General features: G+C 39.4%; 2 protein-coding genes and 1 pseudogene across 3 annotated transcripts; 1 reads left to right on the top strand and 2 right to left on the bottom strand.

The window, feature by feature from the left end:
* Positions 1–394: 394 nt before the first annotated feature.
* LOC109220380 (ubiquinone/menaquinone biosynthesis C-methyltransferase UbiE-like) lies at positions 395–9,335 on the bottom strand. Of its 2 annotated transcripts, XM_019384844.1 has the most exons (5): positions 9,068–9,335; positions 7,945–8,071; positions 7,786–7,847; positions 1,722–1,801; positions 395–669 (listed from the first exon to the last, which is right to left on the bottom strand). In XM_019384844.1, the coding sequence occupies exons 1-5, from the start codon at positions 9,168–9,170 to the stop codon at positions 448–450; spliced, it is 594 nt and encodes a 197-aa protein (XP_019240389.1). In that variant the 5' UTR covers positions 9,171–9,335; the 3' UTR covers positions 395–447. The 2 variants fall into 2 exon arrangements, with proteins under 2 accessions (XP_019240389.1, XP_019240387.1); XM_019384842.1 differs by lacking the exon at positions 9,068–9,335 and having other exon boundaries at positions 7,945–8,911.
* Positions 9,336–10,612: 1,277 nt separating this feature from the next.
* LOC109220379 lies at positions 10,613–22,112 on the top strand (annotated as a pseudogene).
* On the bottom strand, positions 21,904–25,098 carry LOC109220378 (upstream activation factor subunit UAF30-like). The gene is made up of 2 exons (XM_019384841.1): positions 24,796–25,098; positions 21,904–22,480 (listed from the first exon to the last, which is right to left on the bottom strand). The coding sequence occupies exons 1-2, from the start codon at positions 25,096–25,098 to the stop codon at positions 22,355–22,357; spliced, it is 429 nt and encodes a 142-aa protein (XP_019240386.1). The 3' UTR covers positions 21,904–22,354.
* Between the last annotated feature and the right edge of the window lie 1,431 nt (positions 25,099–26,529).

Here is a 26,529-nt window from a genome sequence, read left to right as displayed (position 1 = left end):
CAAAAAAAAAAATTTAAAATATATTTTTCAATTTTAATTTTATTATTTATCGGTTTAAAGGCTCAAAATTTTACAAGTTTCAAAATTGTGAGTTCGGAGGTTTATGTGTTTGGAAGGTTACGGGTTTAGAAATTATAAAGTTTACGGGTTTAAAATTCCGCGATTTTGAAAGTTTAGCGGTTCAAAAGTTTATGAAATTTGTGATCCGGAAGGTTGTTGGTTTGAAAGTTTATGGCTTCATGTTTATTATATCTAAATTATTTATGAATACTCTTGAGAAGTCATTTTCCTTAATTTGCGTACCAAACACCGGAAAATGAATAAGATTACTACTTATTTTCCAAGAAAACATTTTCCACCGGAAAATATTTTCCATTATACCAAACACACCCTAAGAGCAAAACTGTGTGACCCATACTCCCCAACAGCAAGTTATGAACCAGAAAATTAATGAACTTTTTGGTAAACCCTTCTGTAGATTTTGCAACCTTCAAATTCTGCATGGATCTCCCTCTCGGTCCTTATCCCCATTGGGTTGTTCAATACCCATCCATCACTATCACAAGGTAAACTTGGATCAACACTATCTATATGCATAAGTTTATCAGACACATCAAAATAATTCCTCATGTCAACTGCCACGTCGAGCACATCTGATTGTATAAAGACCTGTCAACCATCAACCATAAAGTTAAGGGGAATAATGCAACAAAAAAATAAAGATGATGCTCAGCGATATTATAAGGGCTGCTCATTTTAGTGCTTTATTTTCTTAGAAACATAAAATAAGATGAAAAGAAGGTGCAGTACGTTTATGGAATAGATTGTAAGGAATTTGAAGCTGGATTTTACTCGGAGAAAAAAAAAAAAAAAAAAAAGCCAACCGAGATATTATTATCAAACAATTTACTGGCTCTACCGTTACTTCTGTGCCAGGTACACTGCTCTCAAATTGAAAGGGAAAGCAAAAATTTAGTGGATTTAGGGCAAAACATCAAGGTTAGGTAATAGTAGACCCTTTTATCCATAAATAGAGTAATAACAACATGTTAAAGCATTGTGGTATGCTTTTCCCCTGAATTGACATCATGATTTTGTGGTGACATCAAGAAAAGAAAATCACAAGTTTGGAAATGGATCACAAGTCTTTTCAGTCAAAGGTACATACAACCAACCACGAACATCACATTCTTAATTGAACTAGCTTTTTGCTCCTCACATCAGAAAATTATTTCCATGTTTTTAAGTAATTAATTCTGTGTCATCTATCATTATCTCTCTCCTTGAACTACGGACTTCCTAAACCACTCCATTTGCGGCAATTTTTTTCTCCAGCAAAATCTTTGAACAATATCATCTTCAAGCACTGTAGCAATTAGCTTCAAATTATTGTTAATAAATCATGATGAACCCTATTTCACAACTGGAAAGAATAATCTTCGCAACTCTTCAGCACAAGAAGTAAACCATGGCATTGGTAGATATGAAATGTCTGCATTTAGATATCCATTAACAGGTTTTCAATAAACATTTCTTAAGTGGAATATCTGGACTTGTTCAAGCCTTACACATTTTTCAGACCCAGCTCGTTTACCACAATGAGTACAAGGAAAAGATAGTCTCAACAATGAGTACCACATTTCAGAAGCCAACAGAGAACAATACTACTATATAAACAGAATGAAAGCATATTTAACAAGACAAGGTTATTGTCGACATACCTTAGGCCGAATTTCCAATCCCAGAAAATTCTTGGATGAAGAATTTCTTTTAGCAAGCCACATAAGAAATCTCCCACTACCTGCAATATCTTTTACTTAGATCTAAGAAATTACAAGACCATAGGACAAATGAATCTCAAGGATAAAGGGAAGAGAAAAAATTGGAAATGAGTGAGATATAAATTGAAAGACCCACAATATTATATGGGGTGAGGGGTGAATGTTCGGTCACTAATATGAATGTAATGTAGATGTGGATGACAGATAAATGTGCAGTTATAGACAAATTAAGAATGAATACATCTGACAGAGGGCTGCAAACAGAACACGTAGAGGATAACATGAAGGTAGCTTCAAATGGTACACAGACCTCGAGATACACTAGTATGTAGGTGTGACATGATTAAAGATAGCAAAAGGATGGAGTCTGTCTCAATAAGCCTAAAATCTCTGAGAGTCATTGCACATTTAGCTAGAAACACAATAAAATGGAAGAAAATTATCCATATAGTCGATATCAACCAGTTGGGATTAACGCTTCATAATAAAATGCATAATAAATAATCCAAAGATTTATTACTGTTGTTATATTTTGTAATACCTCAGACCTAACGACCCCTTAAGGCATAGGCATAAATTTATATTCAATTTTTAAAACCAACCACCTTCGTGCAATTTGAAGCAAGTTTGTTACAGATAACTGTTGGAACATAATAAACTACTAGATCTTAAATGGAAAACACGAAATTTAAACTGAATAAATCATAAGTAACAATAGAATGGTGAAGATATCAAAGAGCAAGCAGATTCCTACCACTTCCAACAGGACTCTATTAGGAGATTTTCTTGCAATATCTGTGTGCATTTTTATACTTATACTACTGATGCAATGATGAGAGTAAACTAAAGACAAGACTAGGATGTGCGTCTCATACGAGTAAAACCAAGAAACTTTGACCTAGCAAATGTCTCTACTAAAATAAAACCTGAATGAACCAAACTAGGAAGTGCGTCTCCTACGGGTGAATTCAAATGACCAAGACTAAGAAGTGCGTCTCCTAGGGGTGAATTTAAATGACCAAGACTAGGAAGTGCGTCTCCTAGGGGTGAAAATTTCAGTGACTAAAACTAGGAAGTGCGTCTCCTATGAACTCTCAATTTAGGAAGTGCGTCTCCTAGAAGAATAACTTGAAAGACCTTGATTAAGAAGTGCGTCTCCTAGAGGTAAAACTTCAATGAACCACACTAGGAAGTGCGTCTCCTAGGGCCGAACTTAAATGACTCAAACTAGGAAGTGCATTTCCTAGGGGGTGAAATCTCAATTTAGGAAATGCGTCTCCTACAGGTGTATCCTGAAAGACCCAGACTAAGAAGTGCGTCTCCTAGGGGTGAAACTTCAATGACTCAAACTAGGAAGTGTGTCTCCTATGGGTGAAACTTCAATGACTCAAACTAGGAAGTGCGTCTCCTATGAATGAACTCTCAATTTAGGAAGTGCGTCTCCTATGGGTGAAAATCAACTTAGGAAGTGCATCTCCTATAAATGAATTATCAATTTAGGAAGTGCGTCTCCTACAGGTGTAACTTCAATGACTCAAACTAAGAAGTACGTCTCCTATGAATGAACTATCAATTTAGGAAGTGCATCTCATATGGGTGAAAATCAACGTAGGAAGTGCGTCTCCTAGGGGTGAAACTTCAATGACTCAAACTAGGAAGTGCGTCTCTTATGAATGAACTATCAATTTAGGAAGTGCGTATCCTACATGTATAACTTCAATGACTCAAACTAGGAAGTGCGTCTCCTATGAATGAACTATCAATTTATGAAATGCGTCTCCTACAGGTGTAAATCAACTTAGGAAGTGCATCTCCTATGGTTGAAACTTCAATGACTCAAACTAAGAAGTGCGTCTCCTATGGGTAAAATCTCAATTTAGGAAGTGTGTCTCCTACAACAAAATATAACTTGAAAACCCAGACTAGGCAGTATTTCTCCTAGGGGTGATGTGTGATCTTCTAAATAGCCTTTGCGTAAGCTGAATTGGCGCATTACACCTGAAAATTTCCAGCTTCCAAGCTTTGATATGAATATAGCTTTCATCCCTGTTTCAGACAAAGAAAACTTGTGAGTTTAAACATGGTGGTTGGTTTGTGGCCTTGACTTTGAGGGCGATTGCTCCTTCACTTCCCATGATGACTGATTTCCACTCGAAGACCTTGCTTGTTTATTGACTAACCTCTTTCTCTGTCATCTGTATCACTGAAAATACCTGTTCTCCGTTCAGACCCAATATCCTCTATTTGTTGCATTGCTCATGAACTGACATCTACCCAACCTTTGTGTCTCACATGAATCCCAAAGCACGTCCATTGCCCCCACTTCGTGTGTATGTTGTTCTTTCTTGGATTAAATCACTGGCATTGACCTTGAGGTCTGTTGCTCCTTCACTTGTCATGATAACTGATTTCCATTCGAAGACCCTGCTTGTTCCTTGACTAACCACTTCCTTTGTAAACTTTAACCCAGAAAATACCTCTTCTCGTTCGAACCCAATACCTTCTATCTGTTGCATTGCTCCTGAACCGACATCTACCAAACCTTTGTGTTTCACATGATCCCCAAAGCATATTAATTGTTACCAACCTCAGTGTGTATGATGTTCTTTCTTGACTCAAACCACTGGCTCTGGCCTTGAGGTCTATTGCTATCGCTAGCCATGATAACTTCGATTTCTTCTTGGAAGATCTTGTTTGTCACTGGTTTAGCACCCTTTTTGTCAATCTTATCACAGAAAATACCTTTGATACGGTCACCCTAGCCCTCATTCTGTTGCATTGTCCATGAATTGATATATACCAAGCCTTTGTATTTCAAACGAATCCCAAAGCATGTTGATTGTTACCAGCTCAGTGCGCTTGTTGTTCATTCTGGACTTATGACACTTTGATGTGCTAAACAGATTCCGTTTTGTGCAATTGGAAAGCTGGTGGCAGATTTTGAAGTCATTTTTCACTTGTTATGACCAAACAGACTCAGGAAGAGGAAGTAAACAAGACAAAAGGAACAGAGTAGAGGACAATTGAAAGAGATGATTCCTAACAAGAAAACTACAGAGTAGAAACCTATCGGATGTGGATACCAACTCTAATGACCATGACATGCACCTGCGGCCTATTCTGTTAAGCAAATCTGATGTTCAGCTCTTGTCGTACCTTTTTGTCGTGAAATTGGGCTTCAATGCTCCGCGTATCCCATCTGATTCACAATCCTTATTCGACTTGTAGTGCCCGAAAGGTTTTCACCATCAAGCCTCTCTCATTTTGGTCTTTCTCTCAACTCACCGTCGCATTATGGTGCCCGTGAAGTTTTTTACCAATAAGACTCTCTCATTTTCTATTTCTCTCAGCTTTCATCGCCTTGCGGTACCCGTGAGGGTTTTCACCAATAAGACTCTCTCATTCTTGGACCAGAGTGTTGCCTCTGATATGAATTACCTCTCCTTGCTTGACTTGACATTTCTCGAAGACTGATCGGAAGGTTTTTCTTTGGACCGTAACGTGGGTTTTTGGATAGGATTAGAAACAAAGGATATCAAAGGCTCAAAACAATTCAAATGGGTTCAAAATTACAACTTTCGGAATCAGACTTCTTACAACAAACACAACTTCTGCCCTAGCTTCTTGCTTGGGGACTTTTGGATTTTTATTTTGATGGGACCGAACTGTGAGGCTACCTACGTATCCTTAAAAGGAATCAGGTCAAACGTAGTTCATGACATAGGAGTTACTTTGTATGTTGTGATTTTTCTTTTCTTTTTCTTTTCTCTTCTTTCCTTCTTTTTGTTTTCTTTCTTCCTTTTCTCTTTTTGTTGTTTTGTTGTTGTTTTTTTCCTTTTTCTTTTTTTTTTTCCATTCTTTTTCCTCTCCCTTTTCATTCTTTTCTTTTCACTTTTTCCTTTACTTATCTTTCACGCTTGTGTTCCTGATCTTTGCTACTGATTCCGAAAGAGGGGTATGAAAGAAAATAAATAAGGCTCAAAGGGGTAACGAAGGATAAAGTGTTTAGATAGCAGAACTAAATGCCTTCGTCATTCCAATCTCCAAAACATGCCAAGTGCAAACTTCACAATTAAACAAATCAAGGAAAACATTTGTAACATCTTTTGATTGTACCAAACTTGATAACCATATCCACACATTCGCTTTCTACATCCGTTGAATACAAAGCTCCATTGGACAATACTCTCACTACCACAAACGGCCCATGTCAATTAGGGGCAAACTTGCCTTTAGCTTCAACCTGATACGGCAGGATGCGTTTCAATAGTATTTCTTTATGTTCTATCTGTCCCAGTTTCACACAATTCGGGCTTGAAGTGATCTCAAAATCCCTTTGCTTATTTCCCTCAAATGTCCCTTCATCTTCAAAATTGTTCCATTACTTCATGATTAAACTAACTTTTAAGACCAGGCTTGGAATTATGCGTGCATGTCATGTCACTAGAGTCAACAGGAAAAGAGAACTAAACAAAAATAGCTAGAAATAACAGAAACATAAAATTGCATTAGACAGATGGTGAAAAGGTTTGAACAACAAAACAAGCAAACTAAACTAGGGTTACAACCCTGAAACAAACCTAGACAACACTAAACGAGTTACTACTAAAAACAAACTAGGCAAAATAAAAGGATAGAATGGTTTGAATCACAAGACAATATCCGGATTACAACCCTGAAAATAACCCGGACAACAAAAATGACAACAAAATAAACCACCAAGACTCCTCTCTAGCTAGACAAGAGATGGAGCGTCTTTCCAACTACCAAGTACGACATCTTAGCCACTGGGTTCCGCATCAATATTGCCAAGACCATTAACAACTACAATATCATTAATATCAGTTAGCAAGTTCCCAAGAGGATTCACATGCTCCATGTCACTGTCATTGATCACAATTACCCCTTCTTGAATCATTCTTTCTATTTCCCTTTTCAAAGAACGACAATCTTCAATGATGCTCTTGGACATTAGAGTGGTACATGCATCGTACAGTAGGATCAAAGCCTTTTGCATATGGGTCTGGAGTATAGCCGGGGAGCGGCTCAATCAGGCCAGAATGCTTTAACTTTTCAAACAAGATTGTGTAGGACTCCCCAATTGGCGTGAAACTATTTCTTTGCCTTTGTTCCCCTCCTCGCCCCTGTTTTCTTGGGTTGTTGGGTGCTCGAAAATGTTGTGAAGGCAAGAATGCATTATGCGGTGCTGGCGCTCGCCATAGGGAGTGACCTAGTGGTTGGACAGATGACCGGATATTGTTCGGAGGATAATACTGAGGTGAATTATGTGGAGCTCGGGGAAAGGTTTGGGGTTGGAGTTGAGGCTGGGTATATTGGTGAGGCAGACCCTTTGGTCCATGTCGTGACTCTAAAACAACCATGGCAATATCATCGTGTTCCTTCTGACCCGGCAAGCTTCCTGTGTCGTTCTGAATTGCTTGTGTTGTGGCTTTTAAAGTAGAATAACTCATGATCTTGCTAGACTTTAGCCCACCTTCTACCATTTCTCCCATTTTTACCACATCATTAAAAGGCCTACCCACAGCCGGATCAAATGCCCAAAGTAAGTTGGTTCTTGAGCTTGAAGAAAGTAGTCGACCATCTCTTTTTCTTTCATCAGGGGATCGACTCTGGCAGCTTGCTCTCTCCATCTGAGCCTGTACTCCCTAAAGATTTCATTGAAATAACGAAAAAAATGGACAGACAACTCCAGGGTTCAAACTTTATAATTCTATTCTTTACTTCCATAAAGACAAGAAATTCTAGCTAGATAGTTAGCTGAAAAGAAGGTGCAGATAAAATGCAGGTCTTTTTGCAATGCTCCTCCATTTGAAATTAAAATAGAAAATTTTCTAAGACAAACTTTTTTACTTCTACCCTCTCCTGATCCGCTAAAAGCATTTTTGTTCACTAGTCTCACTAATCAATGATGCTTTCATTCTTTTTAATCCAAGCTTTACATAATCACATAGCACAGATCAATGTTCAACACCAAAAGCATCACCTGTTCCACCAGCCACATCAAGATGCTTCATTCCCGGAAATGGATTCAACTTCGAAACCAATCTGGCAAGAAACAAAGAATGAAGGAAACAAAGATATAATCAGGAAATGTTTCCATTTCAAATCGGATACTTTTCCTGTCTTAGGGTGGGGATCTAACTTGTCCTTCCACAAACGATGCAGTCCACAACTCATTAGATCATTCATGAGATCATAGTTTGAAGCAACACTGGTAAAGACATTCCCAACCATCTTGCTCTTTTCTTCTTCTGGTACTTCCTTAATACCTGGAACGCAAACCTTGAGATTCCTAACTATACCATAAACACAAATATAAATCTCAAAGTAATGTCGACATGAGATTGTTTCAACCAACCAATGGAAAGATTGGGAAATTAGTTTATGCAACATAACCCCATTAGCTGATAACCCTTTCACCTTTAGTAGGGACACATAGAGGATAACAATCCACCTTCTGCATAGTCATCAATCACTCTGTTTAGCACATCTCCTTAAGGGGCAGCAGTAAGGAGGTTAACCTTCTTCCATTCCTATTTCTTTTAATTTCATCTTGAATTTCTGCCTTGTGTCTTGAAAAGTTTGACGATCTATTCGCTAATAATGGTTTAAAAATTCCAAATTTTGGTCATCCAACTTCCTAATGCAAGAATCATCTAAATATTTTTTACCGTTTACATGTGCTTCCCAATAGTGAAAATGTAAGTGATTTACCAAAGATATTAGTCATCAACTTCAAGAAATGGCTAACTCAAACAGCAGAAAGCTGCAAAAACTCATACTTCCCACCCAAAAGGTTGAAAAAGAAAAATCAAAGAAAAGAGAAAGCTTTGTCTATGCTCAGAAACAATACATTCAAAAAAGTTCTCTTCTTCTAAGTTCAAGAGTCATTATGGCTAAAAATTCGCCTTCTCAATAAAAACCCACCAAAACTAAATCATATGGGTCTTCATTCCATAGTTAGATGAAAGCATAAGCAAGTTGCGCAGTAACATTCATTTGAAAATAAGAATAATCCTTATAATGAACCCACATACAACCACAAAAATTATAGAAGATGTAAATATGCATACACAAAATTCAACAGTAAATAAACAATACAAAAACAACAACTAACCTCAGTTCCAAACAAGTTGGGTTGGGTGATATGAATCATCATTCCTTAAATTTAGCTCAACCCAAATCATCATCATTGACAGTAAATAAACAATAGTATATGAAAAAAAAAAGAATTCTTTATGCAAGAGAATAAGGCTAAAACTGACCAAAACTGGTGGCGTGGGAGTGCAATGTGGAAGCGGGGCAATACATTGAGAACAAGTTCTTTCTCCTCAAACTACGAGCAACTAATCGTACCAACGTCGCCATTACTGATAAAAATAAATTATGTAAAAAGCCTATAAAGCAACACCCTTTTGAACAGAAAAAATGAAGAATCAATGAAGCCAGAAAAGCAGGAAGAATGTTGAGAATTTTGCTACCGCCTAAACACAAGAATATTGAGGGAATCTTGTTGCCGCTCCACAGACTAATGGATCGGGTATAAAGCGGGTTTGGGTTCTCTATTCTTCACGAAAATAAAGAGAAAATGACCAAAAAAACCTTATGTTTGTGGTAAGTTCAAAGTAATACCATGGGTTCTCTATTCTTCACGAAAATAAAGAATAAATGACAACAAAGCCCCTTATGTTTGGGGTAAGTTCAAAGTAACACCTTAATATCATTTGAACAGTTTTAGTCCTTTAAGTTCAAGAAAAGTGAGCACATTGGTCTATGTCTAATGTTTAATAAACTATACATGTTATATTTAATGGGTCTGTAAGAAAAATTAACTAAAAACTTAGAAAAGCTCCGCCAAATCCCAAAACTTGTAACGCCAAAAATCACATAACCATTAAAAATGGACCAAAAATAGCAGAATGTGAACTTAAGAACTGCATCAGACATAAAAAAAAAATGAACAAAAAAATAGAATAAACTAAAAAACAACACTTTCAATTGTGAGTTCACATTAATTATCTTTTTCTCAATTCCCTTTGAATCTAACAGGAAGAGTTTGTTAAGTATTTAAAGGAGAAAAAGATAGTACTTACTTTTGACAAATTTAAAAGACCAAAATTACTCAAAAGAATATTTAAGAGTCTACTTTGAACCTATGGCAGAACAAAATGGGCCATCTTTTGTCATTTTCTCGAATTGTTAACATCAACTTTGATTTCTTTATTTTGAATATAACTTGATGTTTTATAAGTACAATAGTACTAGTTTATAAAAAAGTTACTTATTGAATTAGACAATTAGGCTGACGCAAGATGACACCATCAAATTAAACTCAAATATAAAAGAAAATTTTTATTTTGTGCCTCTTTTTTGTCTCACGGCTGTGTGGGTCCCAGACATATATGGGTCACACATAAGTGCTATAAAAAGAGGTCTCACACAACTAATGTAAGTTGTGTGAGACACAAAATAAAATTACTCGATATAAAAGTATAACTGAAGTACTCCCTCCGTTTCATATTAAATGAGTTACTTTCCTTTTTAGTCTATTCCCAAATAAATGACACATTTCTAAATTTGGAAATAATTCAACTTTAAACTCCTCATTTTATCCTTATTGAGAAGTTTTTAGAACCACACAAAAGTCATGGCCTCACAAAGAAAACCCATTAAGCTTTTAAGATAACAAATTTCAAAAGTTCAATCTTTTTTACGAGTCAAACTAACTCGTTTAATTTGAAAGGGAGGGAGTAGTACTTATTATATAAGTTTGAAGCAAGAAACAACGGTGGGAAAATGAGGACCACAAAACTGCACAAATAAAGCGGTTAAAACATTTGTGGGCTGAAGAAGGCAAGTGGGGGAAGATGGCTATGGCTGTAGCATGGTCATCTTCCATTTCACCCTACACATTCATTAATGCTAATACAAAACGCTGCTCTGCTATTTCTCAAGCTACTGACTTGCCGATAACAACCACTTCTTCCACCATTCGCCCTGCTGTTATTCTTCCGGTTTGCATCCTTTTCTACATTTGAGTTCCATAGTTACACCAACTCCAATTTTTGAGTAAAACCTTGGTCTTTTACTGTGTAAATTTAATTAATTATATTAACCATTTTATTTTGTCTGAAATTTTTTCACTGGTGGCAGGGTAATGTTTAGACTTCTGAATACCTTTTTCTGGTAATGGATGCTGATTGAGCAGAACATTTGTTATCTTCTGTAGGGCTTGGGGAACAATACAAATGACTATGAGAAGTTGGCTCTTATATTGAAAGGCTATGGAGTACCAACAGCAATAGCAATAGTTTCAAGGATTGATTGGCTGAGGAATGCTGCTGGTTTATTGGACTCAAATTATTGGCGTGGCACTCTTCGTCCTCGTCCAGTGCTTGATTGGTAATAATCCTTACAAAATTTTATGCTCAGCAGCTATCAACCCATTTTTGTTATAAGAAAAACTTTTGGCAGGTACTTGGAAAGAATTGATGAAGCCGTGAGCGAAGCAAAAGAATTGGCTCAAGGTTCTCCAATTACTTCACTTTCACTATTATTAAATTTTAGAATTTTCTTTTACTATGTTGCAGTAAATCTTTAATTCATTGTTGTACCTGCTTGTTTGGCTACACATTTTCACATAATGTAAGTAATATACGGATTTGTTTAATATAAGTCATTTGACTGTCTCTTCCTATATGCTGGATCAGTAACTGCAATTAGTAATCATAACTTAGTCTTTCTTGTAGACTAGTTATGGTCTTGTTATTTCATTTATGTAGTATATAGTACATCTCTTAATATAAACATGATATGTAATCTGGCATTCCAGTTTGTTTAGATGGAAATTTCTCCTACTTGACTTAGACCAAATTTGCGCGACATTGAACATAAGGAAATCATTCTCTGTCCTATCTGCACATGTCTATCTCATAAGTCCCCCACCAATCATAGGCGGCTCCCCGTAGCTGAAAAGCAGTGAAAGAAACCCCGCTGGACTCCACGATGCCCATAGTGCGGAGAATACGATGACACTCCTCTAGAAATCCCAAGGCATCGTCTGATGCTAATCCACTGAACACTGGGGGATCATACTTCTTGAACCTCTCAAGCCTGCGCTGCTCGTCCTCTGAAGCAGCTGACCCATCCTCGGGCTGAACTGGTGCTGCAGGCGGTGCCGGAATAATCTCGGGAACCTGCTCAACCTGCACTCGCTGCTGAGGAGTGCGGACGGTGGGAGTCTGGGCTCCTCCCCCGGCCTGGGATGTGGCAGCAGCAAGGGAAAGCAACCCCGCCTGAGCCAAGGTGGTGTACATGCTCATGAACTGAGCCAAAGTCTCCTGGAGCGTTGGAGTAGTAGTGGCAGTAGTAGGTGTGCCAGGTGCCTGGGCTCCGGCTGGATCTGCTGGTGGAACCTCGGCGGCAGCTCGCGCAGGTGCTCTTGCTGCCCCACGTGCGCGTCCTCGACCTCTTCCCCGGCCCCGGCCTCTGACGGCTGCAATAGGGGGCGCGGGTGCCTGATTATCTCGAGTAGCACGTGTCATCACCATCTGTGAGAGAATAGAAGTCAGAAGTTTAGAATTGATGTCCAAAATATCGCACGACGAGGAATTCAAATGAAATGAAGATTCTTCCTAACAGTTACATAGCCCCTCGTAGATAAGTACAGACGTCTCCGTACCGACCAGCGAGACCCTAATAAACCGGCCTGTGTTCCGTGACTCCTATGAACCTAGGGCTCTGATACCAACTTGTCACGACCCCAGTTCACCCTCCATGAACATGTCGTGATGGCACCTAGTTCCTACAACTAGGTAAGCCTAACAGTGCGGAATAACAAATTAACATTTGCGGAATAATATTTTAAAACTGAACATACGGAAATAACAACTGTATATGAGGCCACTCAGCCTATACAACTCAAAATATGCGAAAATCTGCAACTAAATCCCAAAACCCGGAAACTCACGGGAAACACAGGCTAATAGAATGTGGTAAACTGCTCTACACCAGAATGTCTAAACAACATGAAAGGAAAGAAAATGATCTATCCGCTAAAGCCGGAATAGAGTACAGACTCCTGGTCTGCGAACGTAGCACATATACCTCAAGTCTCAGCTAGGATTCTCCACCACGAGGATGATACGTCTGGGAGGAAGTGCCTGGATCTGCACATGAAAAATATGCGCAGGAAAGGCATGAGTACACCACAGCGGTACTCAGTAAGTGCCAAGCCTAACCTCGGTTGGGTAGTGACGAGGAAGGTTAGGGCCCTACTGAGATAACATAATAAATAATGAGATAACAGAAATAGTTTAAATAAAGTCTACAGCGAGAATCTAAACCAGGAAAATAAGGAAGAACAGTAATAAAAAGCAAAGGTAATAATACACGGAAAATTGCCCTCACAAGGAATAGTAGCCGGGGGATCTCTTGGTATCCCGAGGATCTCTTGGTATCCTCATCATCAACACCGGGGATCTCTCGATATCCCGCGGATCTCTTAGTATCCTCAATAAGTAAGTCGGGGATCTCTTAGTATCCCGAGGATCTCTTGGTATCCTCAATAAGTAAACCGGAGATCTCTTGGTATCCCAATATATATATATATAGAAACACATGTGCCAGGGATCTCTTGGTATCCCGCACCCTCAGTCCAGAATATCTCAAGTACAGAGGGATCTCCCGGGAAGCCGTCCCGTAGTCCCAAATTAAACACACAACAACAACAATTCCTAAATCTCGGAACAATGCTAAAAATCAGGACACGAAGTAGTAAATTATAGCCTAACATGCTTCACAGAGTACAAATAGCACAGTTAAGGCAAATAAGCAGGTAAGGCAGCTAAACATGAGTCGCTAAGCTAGCACAGGTACAAACTTGCAGTTAAAATAATCAAGTAAACAAGAAAGCTCAATTTAAATACTTCAAGTAGAAACGGATTTACAACAATTAGCTCAATTACGCAATCCTCACCTCACGTACGGGGCATTCAAATATTCAAGATCATATCCTAAGGGAAAAAGGTCCCCCACACAAAGTTAGACAAGCCACTTACCTCGAACCGGCTCAATATCAACTAGAAATCACGCTCTTGCCACGAGTATCCGACTCCAAATGGCTCAAATCTATTCAATTCAATTACACATTGTAAATAACATCGTAAACACCTGGTTTTGCTAATAAATTCAAAGCTACAACGTAAAATTAGGTGAAATGACCAAAATGCCCTCCAGGCCAACGCCCTGGAATCGAATAATTTTTACATTTTCAGAACCCTCGTACTCTCACGAGTCTAACCATATAAAAATCTCCCAAATCGGAGGTCAATTGCCCACTCAAAACTCAATAATTAGGTCTATGAAGTTTCTTCCAATTTTTTATCCTAAATTCGAATTCCAATGGTGTATTTAACTATAAAATGATGAAATATAACAAGAAGGGACCAAAGAAACGTCACCCAATGATCTTCACTTCAAATCCCACTCAAAATCGCCTTAAACCGAGCTCTCAATTGATTTTTATAACTTATGAACTCAAACCCTCGAAATTTCTATTTCTGCCCAGGGATTTCCGCTTCTGCGGACAAGGGACCGCTTCTGCGGTCCCGCTTATGCGGAAAACGAGTCGCTTCTGCGACTCTCACTAAAGAGCCAATGTCCGCTTCTGCGGACCATTAACCGCATATGCGGTTCTGCTTCTGCGGAATTTAAGCCGCTTCTGCGGTTCTAATAAAAGTCCAAGTTTCCGCATCTGCGGTTCCCTTTCTCGTAGATGCGAGGCCGCTCCTGCGTAATTTCCTCCGCATCTGCAGTACCTGAAAAACTCTGCCCAAACCCGCTCCTGCGATGACCAGGCCGCTTCCGCGGCTCCGCTTCTGCGGTCCTCAAGCCGCAGAAGCGGAAAGATACCAGAAGCAGCAGTGCTGCTATTTCCCAACTGCCAAAACTCTTCCGTTAACCACCCGAAATCATCCTGAGGCCCCCGGGACCTCAACCAAAAGTACCAATACCACCTAATACCTTATTCAAACTTGTACAAATCCTGAAAACACCTAAACAACGCCGGAAACCCGAATTAATCAAAGATTCAAGCCTAAGAACTTCATATTCCAACCAAACACGTTTTCGATCAAAAACCTACCCGAACCTCGTCCGAATGACCTGAAATTTTGCACACACATCCCAAATGACATGACGGAACTACTACAACTTCCGGAATTCCAATCCGACCCTCGGATCAAAAACTCATATCGGACCGGAAACTTTAAAAATTCAAACTTCGGCATTTCAAGCCTAAATGAGCTACGAGCCTCCAAAATACATTCCGAACACGCTCCCAACCCCGAAATCACCTAACAGAGCTAACGGAACCATCGGATTTCCATTCCGAGGTCGTCTTCACACTGTTCTGATTACGGACCATTTTTCAACTCTCAAGCTCTCATTTAGGGACTAAGTGTTCCAAAACTCTCCAAAACTCAACACCGAACGTCCCGGCAAACCAAAATAGCATAAAATGAACTTAGGGGAAACGGTTAATGGGGGATCGGGGCGAAATTTCCAAAAACGACCGGCCGGGTCGTTACATCCTCCTACACTTAAACATTCGTTCGTCCTCGAACGAGCATAGAGAACATACCTGAAGTAGTGAAAAGATGAGGGTACTGGCGCGTATCCTGCTCGGTCTCCCAAGTCGCCTCCTCGGCCGGCTGACCCCGCCACTGAACCTTCACTGAAGCGATTTTCTTTGACCTCAACTTCCTGACCTGACTGTCCAAAATAGCCATTGGCTCCTCAACATAGGATAGATCCTTGTCCAGCTGGACCGAACTAAAATCCAACACATACGACGGATCACCGTGATATCTCCGGAGCATCGAAACATGAAATACCGAATGAACTCCGGCCAAACTGGGAGGTAAGGCAAGCTCATAGGCAACCTCCCCAACTCGCCTCAAGATCTCAAAAGGGCCAATAAACCTCGGACTCAACTTTCCTTTCTTCCCAAACCGCATGACGCCCTTCATAGGCGAGACCCGAAGCAGATGCCACTCACCAATCATATATGAAACATCACGGACCTTCCTGTCCGCGTAACTCTTCTGCCTGGACTGGTCTGTACGGAGTCTATCCTGAATCACCTTAACCTTGTCCAATGCATCCTGAACCATCTCTGTGCCCAATAGCCTGGCCTCGCTCGGCTCAAACCAACCCACCGGAGATCTGCACCTCCTACCATATAAAGCCTCATACGGCGCCATCTGAATGCTGGACTGATAGCTGTTATCGTAAGCAAACTCTGCCAGTGGCAAGAAATGATCCCAAGATCCTCCGAACTCAATCACACACGCACGGAGCATATCCTCAAGAATCTAGATAGTGCGCTCGGACTGTCCGTCCGTCTGGGGGTGAAATGTTGTGCTCAACTCCACCCGAGTGCCTAACTCCTGCTGCACGGCTCTCCAGAATCGCGATGTAAACTGAGTACCTCTGTCTGAAATGATAGAAACTGGAATACCATGCGAACGGACGATCTCCCTGATATAAATCTCCGCCAACCGCTCCAATGAATAAGTGGTACACACAGGAATGAAATGAGCGGACTTGGTCAGCCGGTCCACAATAACCCAAATGGAATCAAACTTCTTCAGGGTCCGTGGAAGTCCAGATACAAAATCCATGGTGATGCGCTCCCATTTCCACTCCGGAATCTCTATCTGNAATATGGATTCTATTTCACTACTGACAGCTTCTTTCCAATATTGTGCTTCTGAGGAAGACATTGCTTCCTTGAAGGTACGAGGCTCATTTTCTAGCAGGAAAGTCAGAAAATCTTGACCGAATGAAGTAGATGTCCATTGATGTTTACTTCTTCTCGGATTTTCCTCATTAGGCATACCATCTGTTATATCCTCCCGAGGTCGTTTTGACTTTTGGTAGGTCACTTCACTTTCCTTTTTATACGGATAAATAGTTTCAAAGAATTCAGCATTATCTGATTCTATTATCGTATTAACGTGAATCTCAGGATTTTCTGACTTATGAACCAGAAAACGATATGCCCTGCTATTGGTTACATATCCAATAAATACACAATTAACCGTTTTTGGACCTATCTTAACCCTTTTAGGTTTAGGAACTTGTACCTTAGCTAAACACCCCCACACTTTGAAGTATTTCAAGCTGGGCTTCCTTTCTTTCCATTTTTCATGGGGAATGGACTGTGGTTTACTATGAGGTACACGGTTGATTATTCGGTTAGCTGTAAGTATAGCTTCCCCCACAAGTTCTGTGGTAAACCAGAACTTATCAACAACGCATTCATTATCTTTTTCAACGTTCGATTCTTTCTCTCCGCAATTCCATTAGATTGTGGAGAATAAGGGGCAGTTGTTTGGTGAATAATGCCATTTTCCAAACATACTTCTTCAAAAGGAGATTCATATTCTCCACCCCTATCACTTCTTATCATTTTGATCTTTTTGTTTAGTTGTGTTTCAACTTCACTCTTGTATTGCTTGAAAGCATCAATTGCCTCATCTTTACTATTAAGTAAATAAACATAGCAATATCTTGTGCTATCGTCAATAAAAGTAATAAAATACTTTTTCCCACCGCGAGATGGTATTGACTTCATGTCACAAATATCTGTGTGAATTAAGTCTAAAGGACTTGAATTCCTTTCAACGGACTTATAAGGATACTTAGCATACTTTGATTCCACACATATTTGACATTTGGAATTAATGCAATCAAATTTTGGCAATACGTCTAAATTTATCATTTTTCGCAATGTTTTGAAGTTGACGTGACCTAAGCGTAAATGCCATAAAGTGTTTGACTCAAGTAAGTAAGACGAAGCATTAGCTTTATTAATAGGAACTGCTATTACATTTAGCTTAAAAAGGCCCTCATTCAGGTAACCTTTTCCTACATACATATCATTCTTACTTAGTACAACACTATTGGAAACAAAAATACATTTGAATCCATTCTTGACAAGAAGTGAGGTAGACACCAGATTCTTGCGAATTTCTGGAACATGGAGAACTTTGTTTAGAGTCACAATCTTTCCCGACATCATCTTCAACGCAATCTTGCCAACTCCTTCAATTTTGGCTGTAGACGAATTTCCCATGAAAATTGTCTCGTCGGGTCCTGCAGGGGCATAAGAAGAAAATAACTCCTTGTTAGCACAAACATGGCCGGTGGCTCCAGAATCAATCCACCATTCTTTAGGATTTCCTACCAAGTTGCATTCAGACAACATAGCACACAAGTCCTCCATGTCTTCAACATTTTCAACCATGTTTGCTTGATTCTTCTTCTTCTTTTCCTTTTGTACATCATTCTTTGGTGCACGACAGTCCACGGCCTTATGCCCAGACTTTCCACAGTTGTGGCAATTACCCTTGAACTTTTTCTTGCTTGGGTAATTCTTTGGTCCAGAAGCCTTTTTCCTCTTCTTATTTTGTGGCGCCTCCTCAACAATGTTAGCCCTTATTATTGTCGAGTTTCCACGTGACTTCTTTTCAGCATTTTTGTTATCTTCCTCTATCCTCAAACGAACAATCAAGTCTTCAAGTGTCATTTCCTTCCGCTTGTGTTTAAGATAGTTCTTAAAGTCCTTCCACAACGGAGGTAACTTCTCAATGAAAGCAGCGACTTGAAAGGCCTCATTTATGACCATACCTTCAGTAAGGAGGTCATGCACAATGACTTGTAATTCTTGGACTTGAGTTATGACCGACCTAGTGTCAATCATCTTGAAATCCAAAAACCTTGTAGCCACGAACTTCTTAAGTCCGACATCCTCAGTCTTGTACTTTTTCTCAAGCGCATTCCATAACCCTTTTGAAGTTTCCATGACACTATAGACATTGTACAAGCTATCTTCCAAACAACTCAAAATGTAGTTTTTGCACAAGAAATCAGTTTCCATGCTTCAGTTACAACAAATTGTTCGTCATTCGAAATGCCTTCAGCCAGGACCGGAGGATCCTCCTTGATAAATCGCTGCAAACTCAACGTAGTAAGATAGAAGAGCATCTTCATTTGCCAACGCTTGAAGTCAATACCGGAAAACTTTCCGGGTTTTTCTGCTGGTGCCATAGCATGAGCAGGAGTTGAACGGCTTTACGAGGTAGCAACACTCGTAACAGTAGCACTCGTTCCCGCAACATTTTCATTAGTTTGGTTTTCATTCGTCATTTTTCTGTAGAGCTGGAAACAAAACAGAACTTTGTTAAATCAGTGAAGTTTTGATATCTTCAAACTGAATACCAAACCAAACATACAACACGTAACAATGGTGAAGTTTTTATATACTTCAAACCCGTACGTTTATTTTTCCGGTAAAATTTTGATATACTTTAAACCGGACAGAACAATTATTGGAGTAGAAAGCACGAAGGCTTTAGTCTCCAAACCAGTATACAAAATATAAATAACAGTTTAATATATATTTTAACACAGAAACGTTAGTATAAAATAAAATTTCTTAAGCTTATTGTTGCTTCTGTGTTAAAACACAAAATCAGAAAAAACTGTTAAAAGAATAAAAGAAACTGGAAAAACAGTAAAGATTAAGAAATATTCCGAGTCCACAATTTGCTTGTGCGTCCTTAAGGAATTTTAACCCCTCACACGTTGCCTAGGTAATGGATTAAATCCTCCCAGGATAAAACGGAATAAACCTTCCTGCAACAGTGGCAATACAAACTGCAGGATACCAACGAACTTAAAGAACAGAGCAAAATCACACTTACGAATTTGAGAGAGAGAGACTGCGAATTAGAATGCAGTATTTTCAGAAAGAAAGGAAGTTCTGTAATGTTTTTGGTGTGTTAAAAACGAAGCCATGCCTCATAATTTATAGGCAATTATTGGAAGAGGTGTGATATTTGTTCTGGAAAAGGTGCCTTTTCAGAAGTTTACGCGGCCTGCCGCGGTCCTACCGCGGTTACGCCAGGACCGCGGCCAGAGTGGCCCTCTGAATCTGCAGCAGGGTTCTGGCGCGGTCCTACTGCGGTTACGCCAGGAACACGGCCAGACTATCCTTCTGAATCTTCAGCAGTGATCTGGCATTTAATTAATTATTAAATAATTAATTACATAAATTTTGTCCAAAAATAATCTTATCGATTGACAAATCCGAAGCTGAAGCCGAGCGAGCGACGACGACGACGCGAGGGATCATTTTCTTCAACTCCTTTTAAGAGCTTTAAGAAGTGATTCTATATATAAGCACACAAATGTAGTTGTCCCTCACCAATGAGGGACAAAGTGCAAGTCAAAGCTCACTTCATTCATATTTTAATTTCCCTCCATTTTATTTCCCACCATTTGCAATTCACACTCTTATACTTCAATACTTAAAGTCTTTGAAGCTCAATGCCTTTAAAGTCCAACAGGAACTCCCCACCTGTATGTATAAATTCATTCATTCATCATATAGTTACCTTGTGTATCTATTCAACTATTAATACTAGATTTAATAGATGGAATTTCTTAGGGAGATTGTTCTGCATAAGCCTAACACTGGTGTTATTTGGTTTCATTAGGCCCCCACCTAAAGGTTTGCCAGGAGTAATTGATCAAACAAGAGGCCTCTTGTATTACGTTGAAGAGCATTGTGCAAAAGCTGTCTATTCTCCACAACTTAGATATGTATGTATAGCAGGGAGGTAAATATCAAATTTTGGCGTTCTGTTCATGTGCTTGATTTCTAGTGCTTCTTGTGAATGATCAATGATGTTTACACATTCATTTCATTTAGTTCTTTTAATGTTCAATGATAGTGAAGGGGATTGTTGAAGAAACTTAACTGTCTGCTTTAGTTGCAATTATAAATATGGCAGTATTAATGTTTCTAGTATTAATGATGTATTAATGTGACATATCACGGTTTAATTGCAACCAGCAAGTGTAGAGATCGTTTTCATACGCATAACTATAATAACAGAAGTGGTTACTGAAAAAATTATGGAAGCTCCTATCAAAATGCTAATAGAACTTTGCAGTCTTTCTTTCCGATGCCATAGGATAGCCTGTTGAAGGAGTCGATTGAGTCTATATGATCTGCAAAAAGTGGCAGCACACTACAATAAGCAGATGAAGCAATATGACATTATGCCAATAGTTGTGCATGCATTTAAGAATGAAACAACAAACAACCGTGGGAATGAGAACTAACTTGCTTGAGGATCGGTTCCTGCTTGATCTGTTTATTGACATACAGACTGCCCGGAAGATCAAATTAACAAGGTCGTATATAATTCAAAATAAGCTAAAACTATGTAAACTTTTTGCTGTCTATTGGACAAAATATTGAGATAAACAACATGGATGATGTCTATCTAAGCAATTATTATAATGATGGTGTCCGGGTTAGTTTGCGTGTACCTCGGCTATTCCACCTAGTACCTGCTACCTCCTTCCAGCAAAGATACTAGGTAACTCTGTCTACCAAAGCTTAGGCAGATGAGAAGAAATCACCTAACTTTTTTTGCCTCTGTTGTGATTAGTAATCATTTCTTAACCTAACGCCTTACTGAGAAAAACTTAATGGGTTTCACTTGTGTAGGTATATTCAAGGGTCTCGTTTCCTTGGTTCAAGTTCAACATACAGTTCTGAAGTGGAAGCTTAGTGTTGACCAGCCAACGTCAGAGGTTGCTACTGTAAGCAACACAAATCCAGAAACAGTTTCCACTTTCCGTGCACGGTTTGTTGGTCAAGGCTACAAGCAGGTTCATACCACAGGCGCCCTTGAGTTTGATATTGCTCAAATTATCAATCTATATACTCCTGTCATCTAGTTTCAGTATCGCACGAGCACATATCTGTTATCTAAGTAATCTAACAATCTGATAATTTGCCAGGTTTGCGGCCAGGCAGATGTCTGGGATGATGGAGTTGTGCCAGAAATCTCAGCTCATCTGAAAGGCGCACTTAATATCACTCTGGATGGAGTTTACCATTCCCCTGTTGGCTCTGATGATGCTACTAGACCATGGTATGGTTCTCCTGCTGTTGTCGAACTAGGTAAATATACAGCAAATTTACCCTATTATTTGTGACAAATGGATAACATTGTTCATCAAAATGCATTATTTGTGGCAAATGGATAGCATTGTTCGTAATCACATTGTGAGCCAATTAATGAGATCTTCCTCAAGGCTTTTATGAATTACCCCTATGCTTGATTGCTTGTTATTATGCTTTCCAATCTTAATCAGCAGTAAGATTGAAGAAAGACATAACTTTCTATGAGCTGTTGAAAATTCTTTGTTATCATGTTTCATTAACTGTCACTTATGTATACAATGGAAGATACAGGAAAAACATTCATTACATTTCACTGAAGTAAGAAATGAACATACATTGTTTATAAGCCGCTACTCTTTCTGCTTCTTCCTACTTTACTTTATACAAGATGTCCATCTAGCAAACTAAGCAAACAAGTTGCAAATCAGAGTTTAATGTCTAGAAGTCAAAGTAGTTTATGTACAATATCAAGAGTCAAGCATGGATGATTTTAACGACTACTTCAGTTAGGCTTCACGAAATGAGCAGAGAGCAACTTGGAAATCTCTAGAAACCCCACTTTGTCCTTCCCTCCAAATAGTATTTTGAGCTTGTGATCGCAATTGATTTCCCTCTTATTCATGGGGTCCTGCAGGCAGAAGAAAATTGAGATTTTTCGAGAAATGATACTAAGAGTCTGTCTACTATGTGTACTACAGCTCCAAAAGCAAGAGATGCTTTGCTATTTGTCAAATAAAGACTGAAGAAATATTATTCCAATAGGGAAAAGCATAAACATTATTCCATGGAAAAGCAAACAGCAATTAACCTCTGGAGAACTCTAAGCATCATTTCCCTTCATTATATTTATGCACATACGAATAGAATTGACATCCGGCAAAGGCAAAAGATGCATATTTTCAATATTAGTTCTGCAACTGGTTTGGATGGAGTATTCTAAAGCATTTGTTAGGTAGCGGATTTATCTCCCATTCACTTATAAAAGAAAAAAAAAAGAATAGTCCCATTTGACCACTCTCACTACAGAAAACAAGGTAAGAGTATAAGAGAGCTATGAGCGAAGCTAAGAAGGCTACTAGTAAAGCTGGAGAGGAAGCCCTAGATGCCCTGTATAAAAGCTAGGAACACGAGAAGGGGAGAAAGAAATGTTTAAACTAGCACGATTGATAGAGAAGAAGATTTAAACCAGGTGAAGTCTATAAAAAACGATTCTCAACGAGTGTTGACAGGAGATAATGAGATCAACAGCATAAAGAACAATGAGTCCGTAGATAATGAATTTCTCATAAAGTAGCTAACGGAGAAAATTCTGAAACCATGAGCCGGGAAAGGCTGACAAAAAATGTTCTGAGCCCGTTAACAAAAAACAAAGGGAGACTTTTTTTTATGAATTGGTAACTTTTGTATATATTAATAACATCAGTACATAGGTTGCACTTAAAAACAAATTTACAAGTAGGTGGTAAGTAGATGTGCTGGTGTGCAACCTAGCAAGATCCTAGTATGTCTACGATTGTCAATGTATCTTCTGTATAAATCTGTTTACACCAAAAACAAAAAAGAAGAATACAATTGAGTTTGATCTTCTGTACTGGGTTGCTTCTATCTTCAAAACATCTAGCATTCCTTTCCCTCCAAACTGTCCACCAGATACAAGCCGGGACAGTCCTCCATCTATCGCTGTTAGTTGCTTCAGCACCAGCTTCTTCCCAACTATAAAGAACATCATTAATCCTGTATGGCATTGTCCATGAAATACCCCTAAGACTAATAAAGATTTTCCATAGTTGGTCTGTTATCTTGCAATGTAGAAATAAATGACTAACAGTCTCAGCGTTTTCCCCACAACTCAGTATCTATTTTGTTCTTTAAACCTGTTTGTTACTTCTTCAGCCTAGCAGGCTTGAACTAATTTATGACAGGAAACTGAGACCTGGAGTTTTCATGTCTTAATATCAGAGGCGGATTTAGGATTTTTAGTACATGGGTTCACTACTAAAAAAAGGAGGAAAATATATTAAGTGAAAATTGATCCCTATTCCTGTTGGTAAATAACTCAACATCTCAACATTCAACCAAGTGCATCATTCAGCCTTCTTGGAGCATAATTGCCAAAGTTAATACTATATCAGTTTTAAAAAATATGTACATAAAATATTTGATTTTGCAGAGAGACCATGAGTTCACGTGCCCCACAGTCTCGCCTATAAATTCGCCTCTGCTTAATATTGTTATACATTCACCAGCATATTTACAGCTATAGTGTTATTTCTATCTGGGATGACAGTCAGCTGCTCAACCTTGCTTTGCAAGTCATATTACTTCAGACTATTCCAATGCCCAAGTGCTACCAAGGGAAATAAACTGCCTTCTGGGCACAACCAAAGGTATTTTGATGCTTCAAGTTCAAATAGGTTAGGATATCATAAACCTAGAGGCTCGGCATGCACACATTTCATATTGGAGAAAACATAAAAATTCAACGGATTTGAAATCCTTAGAGGAACTAAAAGAGTGCAGAATGCCCAAATGTATATCAAATGGAGCATTCTTGAGGCCAAACAGCAACCTTTTAGCAACAAACCAGAAAACCTCCAACACCAGAAATATTTTTACTGCAAAACCCCCAGGGAGTAACATTAGTACATTTCATTTCTATTTAATATGACACTTCTTCGTCGTTGATCTGCTCCAAGAAGATAGTCAACATACTACCGTTTGGAAACTCTTTAATCTTAACCTTCTCACTAACCTTAACAGCTTGCCTTACAGGAATTGACATCACATGTTGAACACCACTAGTACTTATGAAAAATTATACGAGTAGTGCTATATATATTTCACTAATGTATAAAAAATCTTCTTTTCCTAAAATATTTGTCTAGTCAAAATAATTCAAAGAGTAAATATACTCAAATAGTATATCTAGAGAGAAAAGGGTACCTGAAGATTGTGGAGTTTGATGTAATCCCAGATTTTCTTGACAGCATCGCCCCGAGAAGTCTCAGAAACTCCAAGAAAGGTATGAAGTGTGGGCGAAACAGGGGTTACCTTTAAAATACCAGTGGGTCGAGCTGAAGGAGAACGACCCTGCTTCCCTGCTGATGTCGACGATTTCAAGGCTGTAGCAGCAGCCTTATTCTTGGAAGCAGAAGAAGATGCTGCTTTGGGGGATCGGGTTGTGGCTTTTGCTGCCTCAAGCAAAAACCTGCAGCCCCTGAAAGCTGCATGTGGATGAGTAGACATTTTTACTGAATTAGCTCTTTTGAGTTTGAACTCGGTGTGTGAGCGTGAAATGGAAGATGAAATGTGGGTCTGGTTTTTCACCCTTTTCTGTTTTTTTGACGAAAGTCGTTTTCCCCCAAATTTTATGTAGTTGAGATGTCGGTCAAACTCACCTTTAAGAGCCTAAGTGTGATGACCCGCCATGTCATGATGCCACATAGGCGTCATTTGGCATACATTAATGCCATATGGAAGCTTACATAAGAGGAAGGCTAGCATTTGTGAGAAGATTCTACAGAAGTATGGACATTTCCTTAGGAAGAACCTAGATCCTTATGGATTTGCTAAGAAAGTTCTTGGAATCTTCTAGGCTTGTAGAGAATTCTAGAGAAAGCCCTTACCTTGTAAATATCAAGGACTTGTATAATAATTAATATTTATACACTAGCCCCTAGGAGACTAGTATATAAAAGGGGCCACTCATTTATAATCAATCAAGCAAAACAATTCAAGTTCTCTCTAATACAAAGTGTTCTTTAACAATTCTCTTGTGTTCTTTCTACCATTCTCTTAGCGATCTTGAGTGTAGTAAGGCTGACTTGGCATAGCAAGAATGTGAGCAAGTTGTGCAAGATCGTGAGCGAGTTTTCAAGTGCCGCACGTGTACTTAGTTAACAACTAAGGACGTGACAACGTGGTATCAGAGCGAAGGTTTCAACTAAGGGAATGGCGAACGACGGAGAAATTAACGCTGCCAGCACCCAAGCCAACGTCATCCAGGATGCTGCTGGCAAGAGCGATCGTGGCAAAAAGAGGAATGCCACTAACAAGAGACAGGAGGTGCCACCCGAGGTTGTGTCAAACGAAGGGCTTACATCCCAAGAACCATCTGCCACTGAGGAGAGCGAGGATGAAGTGGAGGTCCTGCCCGAGGACGTCTCGCTCGGTAAAGTGTGGGTGATGAAGGTGCACGTGGGGATGGACGCCGTAGAGATCTTTGGCCATCGCTTGGGGAAGGTGGAAGGCACCCTTAGCGTTCTTGAGGGGCACACTCTTGAAGAGATTGAGAGTATCCGAAATGACTTGGAGGGACGTACATAGACCGAGATGGAACTAAGGCAAACCATCACTGCCTTAGAGTGCAAACTCATGGAGGCTTTGAGTACTATCGATGCTATGAAGGCAAAGATAGATTCACTCGAGGAGCATGTCAATGCTGGCGTGACCGAGGCAGCCAGCAATGTTGTGGTGACGAGAGAGGCCAAGATCGAGGCTCCCAAACGCCCGGTGTTCAAAGGTGTTCGTGATGCACAAGAAGTGGAAAACTTCCTTTGGCACTTGGAGAACTACTTCAGGCATGACAAAGTGAGGGACGACGAGGTCAAGATCAACACTGCGGTATTGTACCTCTTAGGGCTGGGCATATATCGGGTAAATCGATAGCCCGAACCG

Source organism: Nicotiana attenuata, unplaced genomic scaffold, assembly GCF_001879085.1.
Source record: "Nicotiana attenuata strain UT unplaced genomic scaffold, NIATTr2, whole genome shotgun sequence".
In the NCBI taxonomy this organism is placed as follows: domain Eukaryota; kingdom Viridiplantae; phylum Streptophyta; class Magnoliopsida; order Solanales; family Solanaceae; genus Nicotiana; species Nicotiana attenuata.
Note: the sequence above shows the minus strand (reverse complement) of the source record. Positions and strands in the feature narration are given on the sequence as shown.

Excerpts from the sequence above, each read along its gene's own strand:
- LOC109220380 (XM_019384842.1), bottom strand. The coding sequence starts at position 8,195 with ATGTTGCATAAACTAATTTCCCAATCTTTCCATTGGTTGGTTGAAACA. Across the intron at positions 7,848-7,944 it reads CATCGTTTGTGGAAGGACAA|ATTGGTTTCGAAGTTGAATC; the intron begins GTTAGATCCCCA and ends GTTTCTTGCCAG. Across the intron at positions 670-1,721 it reads GATTGGAAATTCGGCCTAAG|GTCTTTATACAATCAGATGT; the intron begins GTATGTCGACAA and ends GATGGTTGACAG.
- LOC109220378 (XM_019384841.1), bottom strand. The coding sequence starts at position 25,098 with ATGTCTACTCATCCACATGCAGCTTTCAGGGGCTGCAGGTTTTTGCTT. Across the intron at positions 22,481-24,795 it reads TCAAACTCCACAATCTTCAG|GACCCCATGAATAAGAGGGA; the intron begins GTACCCTTTTCT and ends TTCTGCCTGCAG.